Source organism: Poecilia mexicana, unplaced genomic scaffold (assembly GCF_051168715.1).
Source record: "Poecilia mexicana isolate PSO_F unplaced genomic scaffold, ASM5116871v1 scaffold_13, whole genome shotgun sequence".
NCBI lineage: Eukaryota > Metazoa > Chordata > Actinopteri > Cyprinodontiformes > Poeciliidae > Poecilia > Poecilia mexicana.
The window spans coordinates 5,891,558-5,904,147 of record NW_028263382.1 but is presented as its reverse complement, the minus strand read 5'-3'; the positions used below and the strand labels follow the sequence as shown (position 1 = coordinate 5,904,147).

At 41.3% G+C, this 12,590-nt stretch overlaps 3 protein-coding genes across 3 annotated transcripts; 2 read left to right on the top strand and 1 right to left on the bottom strand.

Annotated features, from left to right (window-relative positions):
- Positions 1-1,342: 1,342 nt before the first annotated feature.
- LOC106914332 (olfactory receptor 10A3-like) lies at positions 1,343-2,296 on the top strand. The gene has a single exon (XM_014981062.2). The coding sequence runs from the start codon at positions 1,343-1,345 to the stop codon at positions 2,294-2,296; it is 954 nt and encodes a 317-aa protein (XP_014836548.1).
- A 3,479-nt stretch (positions 2,297-5,775) lies between these two features.
- Positions 5,776-7,124, top strand: LOC106914268 (olfactory receptor 10A6-like). Its single transcript, XM_014980952.2, has one exon. It carries the CDS (start codon positions 5,906-5,908, stop codon positions 6,845-6,847), a length of 942 nt encoding a protein of 313 aa, XP_014836438.2. The 5' UTR covers positions 5,776-5,905; the 3' UTR covers positions 6,848-7,124.
- Positions 7,125-8,650: 1,526 nt separating this feature from the next.
- On the bottom strand, positions 8,651-9,808 carry LOC106914269 (olfactory receptor 10A6-like). The gene has a single exon (XM_014980953.2). The coding sequence runs from the start codon at positions 9,713-9,715 to the stop codon at positions 8,792-8,794; it is 924 nt and encodes a 307-aa protein (XP_014836439.2). The 5' UTR covers positions 9,716-9,808; the 3' UTR covers positions 8,651-8,791.
- Between the last annotated feature and the right edge of the window lie 2,782 nt (positions 9,809-12,590).

The following is a 12,590-nucleotide window of genomic DNA, read 5'->3' as shown; positions in this document are numbered from 1 at the left end:
AATCATTCACATCAACAAACAGAGCAAAAGGTAGAGATGGAAACCTTCATCAGGTGGAGACGAACTGGAAGAGCTGCAGACGGAAACCTGCAGGTTGTTGGACCAGAGAGACGATCTGTCGGCTGAACCGCCGACGCTTCGTCTTTATACCTTCAGTCTGAAGCTGCTGGAGGCTGGAAACGCCCCCAGTGCTCAGTTTTTACCTCATAAAGTAAAAAATAAAGGAAATAATTGGACATTGTAATGTGTTCATTGTTAACCAATGACATCAAAATTATCTTAGTATTTTTTCCTCTTTCTTCTCATTTCCATTTGCTTGATTCTCTTCTTGCGTCCAGTTAACTGTAATCGGACTGAAGCCAGAAGGAAGCCGATTTCTCTTTGTATATTTTCCTGTTCTTTATTAGAAAACATGAAACTTTAAAGTGACCTGGGTGTTTTAACTGCAACAAGTTTAAACCATCACAAGCTTTAAAAACATCTGTTTGCATGTGAGATATTTACTGCAGTTCTCATTTTAAACAGCAGGGGTCGCTTCAGAAAGCAGGTTTAACAAACTGAGCATACTCTGAATAAACCCACCTGAGATACTCGGAGTTTTCAGTTTCAGAATGTCAACCAGGTAACTCAGCTCAGCCTGAGTTAAGACCTGATCAATGGAGCAGATTCACCATGGCAACAGGGGGAAAATTAAACCTGAAATCCACATTTCTCACCACTGGAGTTAGACATTTTAATGGTGACATAAGGAGAACATCAAAACATATTTAATCAGAAAAACAAACAAACAGTAATACAATTTGCTGCTACAAATAACGAGTTAATTTCCATGATTTTTTTTTCCGGAAAATCTGAGATTAATCACAGAATTTTTGAGTTTTTTGGTGGAAATTTACTAACGCACCGTCACACATAACACATTAAACATTGTCTTGTCTTAAATGTGCTACAGAGAGAAATTTGCCTTTCCTTTAGTAAAGTTACAGAAACATAAAATGGTTTCATTCCATAATGTTGCGTTGCTCTGGGAATAAATGCAACCAGGCAATCAGAGAACAACATGGGCCTGGTCATCACTCAGTGTGAGGAAATAAAAAGCTGCAGGCGTTGAGGCAGCCAACAGTATGACTGAGGTTCAGCTCACCTGGACTGCTCCTCATTTACTAAATGAGTAAAAACAAAGGAGTTCAGCTCATGATGCTGTTACTCAGTTTTTAACTTGCTCTTTTCCAGTTTTACAGAATTTGTAAGAAGTTAAATGTGTTTGTTCTCATTATGCAGAGGGCATAATTAGACTTATAATTCATCAATTTCTTTTTCTTGCTTTCTCACTGAATGAGCCATGCTGAACTCCACTTCTTCAGCTCTGACTTATTTCGTCCTCGGAGCGTATGTGGACGTTGGAAGATGGCGGTACTTGTGCTTCCTGATAACTGTGGTATTATACCTGATAATTGTTGCAGTCAACGTCCTGCTGATCGCGGTGATCTGTGTGACCCGGAGCTTACATGAACCCATGTTCCTGCTCCTCTGCAGCCTGCTGGTGAACGAACTGTACGGCAGCTCAGGCTTGTTTCCCTTCCTGCTGGTCCAGATCCTCTCTGACGTTCACATCGTTTCAGCTCCGCTCTGCTTCCTGCAGATCTTCTGTCTCTACTCTTACGTGAATACTGAGTTTTGTAATTTAGCCGTCATGTCTTATGACCGGTACCTCGCCGTCTGCTGTCCTCTCCAGTATCACGCCGTAATGACGCATCATAAGGTTATTTTTGTGATTATTCTGACCTGGCTGTACTCCTTTGTGAAGTTTCTCATCACTCTGCTGCTGACCGTCCGTCTGACTCTGTGTGGAAACGTGTTGAACAGCACGTTTTGCCGTAACTACCTGGTTGTGAACTTGGCGTGTTCTGACACCAGCGTGAACAACATTTACGGACTGTTTGGTACTGTAATCACAGTTCTGGTCCCGCTGCTGCCCATCCTCTATTCCTACACTAAAATCCTCGGCGTTGTTCTGTCCGGCTCCAAACAGACGAGGCAGAAAGCCGTCAGCACCTGCACGCCTCACCTGGCTTCGCTCCTCAACTTCTCCTTCGGCTGTTTGTTTGAAAGCCTTCAGAGCAGATTCAACATGGTCTCCATACCCAACGGGCTGCAGATCCTCATGTCTCTGTACTTTGTGATTCTTCAGTCTCTTCTCAGTCCCATCATGTATGGAATCAACCTGACAAAAATAAGAAATGCATGCAAACAGCTGTTCAGTAATAGTTTAGTTGATGATAAACTTCTTGCATAAATGTAAATGGCTGTAAATATTCAGCTTTTTTAGCCTTTAGCAATAAAATTAAAATTCTGAATGAATGTTTCAGATTCCTTTTTGACTAAACTTTAATGTGGGTCCAATAAAACCAAACAGTGGACACAGAAACTAAAACTGCCGATGGAAAGTTTAAAAAAGTTAATTAAAATCCATATTTTACTGAAACATTTTCCATGAGTGTTAAGCAGTTTGATGTAATGACAAAAACTTTCACACCTGTCTTGGATCCATGACAGAAACTTCTTACGTTCGTCTGGAGGAACGGATTGTTGGTTTTCTTCTTCTTGTGTTTTAAAACCAGGAGACACTGCAGAGCTGACAGACCGTTTCTGAAACCATCTACTTCATCTGACCGAGCAAAATGCACATCAACCGAAGACAAAAGATGTTCTCATTTTAGTTCAGGCTTCTGTCTGTGAGAGGAAGAAAGGCCTGACAAAACATAAAACTTCATAAAATTCATCTCAACTAGCAAATTACATCATCTTTACATTTAATTGTATTAGAATTTTTGAAAAGAAAAAACCCTTCTTAAAAATAAAAGCTTTGAAATTTTGACATTTCCAGTTTTATTTGAAATCAGTTTCCAAAAATAATATTGGTAGTTGCTAGGCAACAAAGCTTTATGATTAGTAATCTTATCATAATCTTGTATTTCTTTTTATTAACGTCCATTCTTTGTTTTTCATATTCAGTTGTTTACGGTTCCTTGCATTGCTCTAGTATTTGGTTTTTCTCTTTGTTCAGCTCTTTTCAGTGGTGGTTTAGTTTTTGGCTGTTTCAGATCTGCTTCCTGTTCTGTCATCACCTCCCCTGCTTCAATGTACCTGAGCCAGTCAGCTCTGGTCCATACTGTATTATTTTAGATTCATTACTAAACTTTTTGCAAGAAGATGGATGGATATTTATTCAGCTCTACTGGTCAAGACAAAAGATGCCGAGTCATCTCAGGACGTTCTCTTTGTCATAGCTTCTCAGAGTTTGTGGAAAACAGATTCTGTCCAAACCCACTTAAACCTGGGGAGATATCCTAAATCTGACATTACAGCAGCTAATAAACCTCGTTGTGCACAATGACAGAACACATTTTAGTTGTGACGTGAAGATAACTGCAGGAAATGAAATGTTTACTGTAGTGTGAAATGTAGAAATCATTTCTGGGTTCAGGCAGTTCATCTAATATTCATATTTGTGAGGAAGCGGGTCAAAGGCGTACAGGTACAGGGAGAACGTACTAACTCACCAACATCGCCTCAGAGCTCGAACCCGGAACAGTTTTCTGTTTTTCTTTAGGGGAACAGAGCTAACGCCAGACCAGCGTTCAGCTCGATCTGCACCGACCCAACGGGAAAAAGGCCTAAAGTGACTAATTTAGGGTGCATCATTCATAATCTGGTGTAATCCAACTCCAGTTCTTTTTTACAAACTGCGGTCCGTTTGGTGATGTGTGAACATTAATCGACCTCTGACCTCTGGTCTTCCAAACCTCAGTTTGGGTTCAACTGAAGTGAACTCTGGTTCAGTTTGATATGTGAAAGGCAAGCGGACCGGAGACCGCTCCAAAAGCAGGAAGTGGACTGCAACGCAAGGAAATCTGGGTAAATACAACCAAAGCTAACGTGCTAGCCTAGCACTAGCAGCAGAAATGGCTCCTGGTCTTTAGCCTAAAGAGAAATCCTCCAACCGCTAAAATCTGACACCTCCATCTTGTTTCCATCTGGTGAAGAAGGAAGTTGCTCTCAGTGTCTTCAGAGGTTTTTGTGTCGTTTCCTTCAGTGGTTCTTGGTGCAGCGCCCCCACAGGCCAGGAGGGGAACAGGTTGGTTTGACTCAGAGCCACAGCAGCTGGAGGTGGAGCAGATGATGGAGTTCTGGTCCCAACAGAACCGGGTCAACCGGACCATCAGGTGGAAACAGCCTTAGAGAAGGAGGCAGTGAATGTTTTCATATTTTCATGAATCTTCTGATTAATTTGAGATTTGCGATCATCCAATGACTGAAGCTGTTTGAAAACCAGTTACTGTGAGAAACTGATTCTTTCCATTTGGACACGGTCAGAGTTTCTGTAACTTTCCTGGCACATTAAACATCAGATCTTTCCACTCTGAGCTGCTGGGTCTCAGTCGGAGGTCACTGGTGTGATTGCATCCTGTTTACTGTGTCATCTCACCCTAACGAGCCCCAGCAGGGCTGTTGGCTCCCAGAGGATGCTGCCCAAGTGGCGCTTTGGACACCAACAGGACAATTAGCAGCAAGAGAGGACACTCTGTCGTCCCCATGGGCCCCGCAGGGCGGCTTCAGGACATTCAGGACCAGTTTATCCTCCCGGGTCCAGATCGGACTCACAGTCTGAGGAAACACTTTTGTTTAAAAAAAAAAAAAAAAAAAAAACACAGAAATTTGTCAGAAAAATTAAGTCAAACCGTCTTTCAGGAATATTTAATTCATCATACATCAGAAAGTCTCCATCTAAACCAGGAGTTTTCAGTTAAACTCATCCAGTTCCCAGTTACGAACATTTCCTCCCAGTTAAAGGTCCGAACAAAAGTCAAACTTTTGTCTTTCATGGTCTTATGTTCACAACTTCTCTGTAAATCTGCACTTTTTAATGAAGAACCAGCTATATTATAAAAAACCCTGAGAGCAGAATGCATCTTAAAGTACAAACAGAGCCTAAAAGACATTTATTTCTCTAAAGAGATTAAAAAACAACATCCTTGTAAAACATTAAATTAAAATAAACTTTTTTAGGGGGAGGGGGATACAAAGAGTTTGTCCTTTTGATTGAAAAGCCCGAAATCTGGACTCAGACCTGAACCACATAAAGACAGTCACAAAGTCGGCCTTCCGTCACCTGAAGAACATCTCCAGGACTAGAGGACTAATGTCTCCTCCAGGTATTTATCTTTAATCACACCGATTACATCGATTGGTTAAAAACTTAACCAGAGGAAACTCTTCACAAGTTTTAGAGAAAGAAGGTAAACTATACCACATTCATTTAAAACCTATAGATAAAACTGAAGTTACGTTTTCCATGGGAAATTCTACAGCGTAGTTTGTGGATGTGGCGTAAAAAACTGAGGATCAGTGGGGACAGAGAGAACCTCCATCCTCCAAAATATAAAGTTAGTGTAGAAGAATTTGTTCAGATCCCACCTGATGACATCGTTACCAAGAAAAACTTTTCCACTAACTTCCAAATACAATTTGGAAGTTTTGGAAGTTGATCCAACATGTTGGCCTAGGCTAACATGATCCATGTTGGATGTTAGCCGCTCATCCAAACTTTCTGGATGCTTTCTGACCTGCTGTAAAACGTGTGCAATCTTTGAAACGTTTTGGTCTCCATGCCCCCTCCTTGTTGTCAATCAGAGCAGGTGTGTAGCAGTGTGTGTGTTTTACTACAAACTGAAGCTCTTAAAAGCAGCAGAGCAGAACCTGAAGCTGCAGGAAACCAGTTGAAGGACGTAACGTTCACTGGAACAGGGAGGAATGGAAAATATCTCTGCATGTTTTCACGGTTCTGGATAATTTTCCTTTACCTGAAGTCTTTATCTCATAAAAACTGATTGTGTTATTAAGGATGAATGTTTCCCAGGTTTCATATTTCACTCTGAGCGCCTACTTTGACATCGGCCCGTTTAAGTACGGCGTCTTCCTGGTTATCATGTGTGTTTATATGTTCATTATTGGCTCCAACGTCCTGCTGATCGCGGTGATCTGTGTGAACCGGAGCTTACATGAACCCATGTTCCTGTTCCTCTGCAGCCTGTTTGTGAACGAACTGTTGGGCAGTTTGGGTTTGTTCCCCTTCCTGCTGGTCCAGATCCTCTCTGACGTTCACTCCGTTTCTGTTCCGCTCTGCTTCCTGCAGATCTTCTGTCTCTACATGTACGTAAACGTTGAGTTTTATAACTTAGCCGTCATGTCTTATGACCGATATCTGGCCGTCTGCCACCCTCTGCACTACAGCACACAGATGCAGATGAGCAAAGTCAGCAGGCTGGTTCTGTTTTCTTGGTTCATTCCTCTGCTGAACATAATTGTGATGATTTCACTGAACGCGTCCTCTGGGCTGTGTGGAAACGTAATCGACAGAGTTATGTGTGTTAATTATTATGTGACAAAGTTGCTGTGCAGCGGAGCGACGGCCAGTAACGTCTACGGACTGGTCTACACCTTCTCTGTGCTCCTCAGCCTCGCCGCGCTCATCCTCTACACCTACGTGAGAATCCTGAAAGTTTGTTTTTCTGGGTCCAAACAGACGCGGCAGAAAGCGATCAGCACCTGCACGCCTCACCTGGCGTCAGTCCTGAACTTCTCCTTTGGCTCTTTCTTTGAGATTCTGCAGAGCAGGTTTGACTTGAGCAGACTCCCTGCTGTCCTGCGTATTGTTTTATCTCTGTACTTTGTCACCTGTCAGCCATTTTTTAACCCGCTTGTGTACGGGCTAAAACTGGGAAAAATACGTCTGGCTTGTAAAACTCTCTTCTTTCATTGTAGAAAACCCGCTTCGAGTTTTTAAGCGGATTTAAAAGCTTTGTGAACCAGAATGTTAAATAGTCATCTGTACTCGTTTTAACCTGCGTTTTGGTTGTTTTTTAAACAATGTTGTAACATAATAAAGTGTAATAAAAGAACATCTACACTATGAAGGACAGTGAAAGGAAAACTAGGAATGAATCTCATCTAGAAACAAAACGACCTTCTTGGAAGCATGAAAACAATTTGAAATGATTTCTTAAGAGTTAGCTGTTCCTTAGAATTAACATGAATAATAAAGCAACATTTTCAGAGCCAAACTTTGAATCCCTCTAATAATTTGGTAATGATTTTTCTCATGACACAGAGGTAAAACCCTGAACCTAAATGGAAATGAGGTAAATCTCTGCTATGTGAACAGTAAGAAGATCCTCCAGCAGCATTTCTGTCATATCTGACAACGTCTGTGGATGTTTTGATTTAAGGAAACAGATGACTGGTGGAGGGTGGTGGGTGACAGTTTTCAATGTGTGACAGTTTTCAAAGTATTGGAATATTTTCCTGAATGTCTTTCTCTATGAAGGCCCAACTGGCTGGACGGCATTACACAAAAATCACCAAACATAACATTAAAATGAAATTGAATTAGGTCCGTTTGTTTCCTGGCCTCTGAACGTCTGTTCAAACTTCAGACATGTTTGTCCAGATCAGCGTCTCCTCACCGCCCTGCATGCTTTAACACGCCTGATTCAGCTGATTCCACCTGTCAACTAAAGTCGCCTGAATTGGAGCCAGGAAACACCTAAAACCTGCAGGGCGGTGAGTCTGGAGGACCAGGGTCGGGGACCGCTGGTCGAGATAAAGTCCTGGAAAGAATTAAATACCATTTAGCAGAAAAATTCATGCAGAAAGTAACAGAAAAGAGAGGAGATGAAATAGTAAGAGGTGGCAGACATCACACAGTTTGAGCCATCTTGGAGAAATCTAGTTTATCAGACAGTAAATCACCAAGCAGCTCATCAAGAGAGAGAAACGTTTGAGTCTAAATGTGTTTGAAGGGTTAATGAAGTCCTTCACCCTGAATCTGTCTGCACAGGGACAAAGAACCGGCCTTTTCAAACACAACGTGACTCGTTACACTGATGCTAAACCCAACGAGATGCAACTTGCTTTCCCTCAGTTTGGCCTTCCTTTGCCACCGTCACTTATAAGACTCTTATTATCAGAGGTTTCTATGTCCCCTGTTAGCCAGGCTAATGCTAGCTGGGTATCCATCTACTGACTAACGGGCCTTTTGTCCAGATATCGGACCGGACTCGCGGTGTGTCGTTTTTCTGCCCTGCTGTGGTTTCCATGTCGGGATCTGATCCCATCTGAAGGTTAAAACCTCACCTGTTTAGAGTTTCCTTTGTTGGTAAACAGAATATTAATATAATAATAATTATTCTGGATAATTATTTCATAACGTACAATGTTTGTTTCATAATTATTGTGATTTTACCACTAAAACACGTTGAACTGCCTCACTGCTGAAATGTGATGACAGTAAATTGAACTTGTGCTGCTGGAATCTCAGACCCGAAGGAGATGATTCAGCTGTTTGGTGTTTAAATGGACAGAGATTTTAAAATAAACAGAAGATTGATCGATTATTATTAATCTGGCTCAGATAGCTTGGAAATGACCTTTTAGCCCTTCCCAGACTGGTGAGCAGCAACAGTTGCTTTTACAGTCATTGCTGTTATTCATAATAACTCCGGTTATTTGATGATTATCAGTTAATCAATGCATCTGATCAGCAACAACCTGATACTTTTATCTGTTATTCTTCATACAAGCAGATGGATTTTCTTTTTAAAATCAAGATTTTGTTTTATTCCAGAAACATTTACAAGGAAAATCAGTTTATGAATATTGACATTTATATGATTACAATTTTATTTCGGTATTAAGCTCAACATTATAAACGAACACCAAAAAGAGCAGATTACTTTTGACCAAAGAAAAGAGTTCTGCAGGTGATCTGGATCTTATTCAGTTTGAGTCCGTACAGCAGCGGGTTCAGAAGAGGCTGGCAGGTGACGAAGTATAAAGATAAAATAATACGAATCACGTTGGGAACTCTGCTCATGTCAAACCTGCTCTGCAGCACCGCGAAGAACGAGCCGAAGGAGAAGTTAATGAGCGAGGCCAGGTGAGGTGTGCAGGTGCTGATCGCTTTCTGCCGCGTCTGTTTGGATCCAGAAAAACACACCTGCAGGATCTTCACGTAGGTGTAGAGGATGAGCGCGGCGAGGCTGAGGAGCACAGAGAAGGTGTAGACCAGTCCGTAGACGTTACTGGCCATCGCTCCGCTGCAGGACAACGACGCAACGTAATAATTGTTGCAGAAAACTCTGTCGATGACGTTCCCACACAGCGCAGAGGAGACATTCAGCGAAATCATGACCACGATGGCAACAAAGGGGAGACACCATGACAGCACCACCAGCTTAACCACCATGCTGAAGGACATCTGTGTGCTGTAGTGCAGAGGGTGGCAGATGGCCAGATATCGGTCATAAGACATGACGGCTAAGTTATAAAACTCAACGTTTACGTACATGTAGAGACAGAAGATCTGCAGGAAGCAGAACGGAGCACAAACGGAGTGAACGTCAGAGAGGATCTGGACCAGCAGGAAGGGAAACAGTGATGAGCTGCCGAACAGTTCGTTCACAAACAGGCTGCAGAGGAACAGGAACATGGGTTCATGTAAGCTCCGGTTCACACAGATCACCGCGATCAGCAGGACGTTGGAGCCGATAATGAACATATAAACACACATGATAACCAGGAAGACGCCGTACTTAAACGGGCCGATGTCAAAGTAGGCGCTCAGAGTGAAATATGAAACCTGGGAAACATTCATCACCTCTCCAGTTTTATAAAGACGAAGAACGTGAATGATCGAGGTTCAACTGTTTCAGTGAGAAATTATTAGGAATCTTCACAACAGAGATTTATTCTTCATTTTCCAGGTTTAAAATCTCATTTTTGTGCTGCAGAGACACAAACTGAGGTTCAGCAGAAACAACCAGAGAAAACTCACAGGCATGAGAGAAATGCACCAAACACAGAGAGATTTAAACCCTGACAGACTGATTCATTTTCCTGCACAACATTAACACAAATGAAAACTCACTGAATGAAATTTCACTGAAACAAAACGTTAAACCAATCCTTCATGACAAACAGGAAAACAATTATTCAGGAAAAATCAACATGAACAGGAACAAACCTGATTTTTCCCTACAGTCATTAACAAAGAGGCGCGTTATGGTTAAATTATTTCCAGCTAACTGTGGAACCACAGGCTGGAGCCTCAGTGTGTGGCAGCTGAAGCTGCTCTGCCTCCTTTAAATGCTTTCAGTCCCACAGCGCCACGCATGTCCAACACAACATCAGTTCCTGAACGTTTCCATGCCACGGCCTCCAAACAGTGTTAGCTTCTGACCCGGGAATGCACAGACAACAAAATACGTAACGAAACATATTTTATTCACTATTCAGTAATTATTACATCCGTTTAGCCTCATACACTGCAAAAACACAAAACCTTACAAGTATGTTTGTCTGGTTTCTAGTGCAAATGTCTTAGTGCATCTGAAATAAAACAAAACTAACTTAAAAGTAACTTTTCAGCAAAAAATAGGAGCTTTTCTAAAGCAAATAAATGAAATAATCTGACTGCGAAACTATAGTAGTACTTTTTAAAATCAATATTATGTAAATTATTTACTTAAAATGAGCTTCTATATCTTGCTGAAAAGTTTCTTTTAAGTTAGTTTTGTCATATTTCAGATGTACTAAGATATTTGCACAGGAAACTACACTGAAAACATAAGAGTGGGGGGGGCACAAATATGGAGGGGGCGGGGGGGTCGAATGAGACATGGTGGGGGCCGGGGGGTCTAGTGAACCACCACTGAGCACTGGGGGGGTGGACAGACAGACAGTGTATTGCAAGAAGGTTGAGGAGGTCTGACTGTATGCTAACCCCCCCAGATATGCTATTTTATTTATAGAATTATAAGTAATTTCCACTATCAGTAATACTGTGTCTACCAGAGGATTCCTCTGGTCATTATCTTTCATTAGAGCCTCTTTGATGACTGTATGTTCAAGCACTGAGGAGTTACAGTCATTTGAAGTTTGTAAATCAGGTGTTGTCCATGTGTGCCATTTGGAGACGCCGAATGGAGACTCTGAATGGCACACTTGGACAACACCTGTACATCCTCATAAATAAACATGTCCATTTCTTTTTGTGCTATTTTGATCAATCTTGAAATCCATAATCTACAGATTTATTGTATTTTCCAGTCCATACATTCAACACTCAATGTGTATTTACAAGAAATAAAAATGAAAAATCTGGGTGAAGCAAAATTTTTCAAATTTTTGTGCTACAAACTATTTACAGTTAGAGTATTTTTGACTGCAAAATGGGAAAATTTAGCTTGTCTTCTTCATAAAGAGACCAAGCTTTTGAATGTACTCCAAATTGTTCAAGAACAGCAGCTGATTTAATTTGGATATGCCTTTTCAGTCGTGTTTGGTGATTTTGGTACCGTCAGTTAAAGGGCTAAATATTTATTTTCAACATTTTAGAAAGACAATTTTTCAGAATTTTTTTTACAGTAAATGTTATCAGAATATTTAAAAGTAAAACATTTCCATATTTCGCATGCAGGCAGCCCGTATCATCAAGCTGCTGCTTCTTCTCCCTGGGGAAGTGTCAACAGGGAACCTGTAACTCCAAGGTTCCTTCTGCAGAATTCCAAATAAATCTATTAGCAAGGTTTATTGCTTTGCCTGGATGTACCAACAGTAACCTACATTTTCTGATCCAACCAAACACATAATTTGTTTCTGGTTTGATGTCATAAAACCTAATTGCTCAGACTTTGTTCCTCTCTGCCTGGATCAGGTCTTGATCGAGGTATGCACCACCTGCCTTGATTCCTCAAAATAAAAATCTGGAGAGGAATCCGTCGACTCAAATCTCCTTAATTAAAATTAACGTGCGAGGTTTTTTAATGAAAGAAGGGATGTTTGAAAAGTTTCATTGTAAGGATCCAGAATTCACATCAACTGGATAGTACCGTTTACAGATCTAAACATGTCAGTCAGCAGTTTACATCCAAAAGTTAGCAGGAAAGGAAAAGGAGGTTTGACTCTTGATCTCTGAGCTGCCTCAATCTGTATCACTATTATTATTACCTCCACTCTTATCTTCAGAGATAGGCACCAAACCCCTTTACCCAAGAACTTAAATTGTATTGTTGTGTTACATTATTACCATTATCATTATTACTGCTGTTGTTGAGCTTCATTATATGTTATGGCCTTCCTAAACTTCAACAAACTTCCGTCAGTGACGTCCCACTGCAGCTGTGGGTGTCTTTCAGACTTCATAAAAGACGGTGGACATGAGCGCCTGCTCAGTCGTAGGGAGGGGGAAGCCGCCGACGTTTCCACGCCGACTGGGAGAAGGAAACTGTTTTAATGAACCTCCAGTGTTCAGAGAGCTTCATGCTGCAGATGTTGGCTCTTATTTCCAGTTACTGTTGACTCAAACCTTCAGCCTGATCATGACTCGATGATTGGACATCCTCAAAGATTGTTGTCAGTATTATTACACTGGGTCCAACATGTAGGATGGAGTTTGTGGATAATTCAGTTTTGTTGGTGAAATTCTTTAACTAGAGGAAGTTGTTTCATGCTCTAACTGAAATGTCATG

What these genes read in the sequence shown, in the direction of transcription:
- LOC106914332 (XM_014981062.2), top strand. Translation starts at nt 1,343, where the DNA reads ATGCTGAACTCCACTTCTTCAGCTCTGACTTATTTCGTCCTCGGAGCG.
- LOC106914268 (XM_014980952.2), top strand. Translation starts at nt 5,906, where the DNA reads ATGAATGTTTCCCAGGTTTCATATTTCACTCTGAGCGCCTACTTTGAC.
- LOC106914269 (XM_014980953.2), bottom strand. Translation starts at nt 9,715, where the DNA reads ATGAATGTTTCCCAGGTTTCATATTTCACTCTGAGCGCCTACTTTGAC.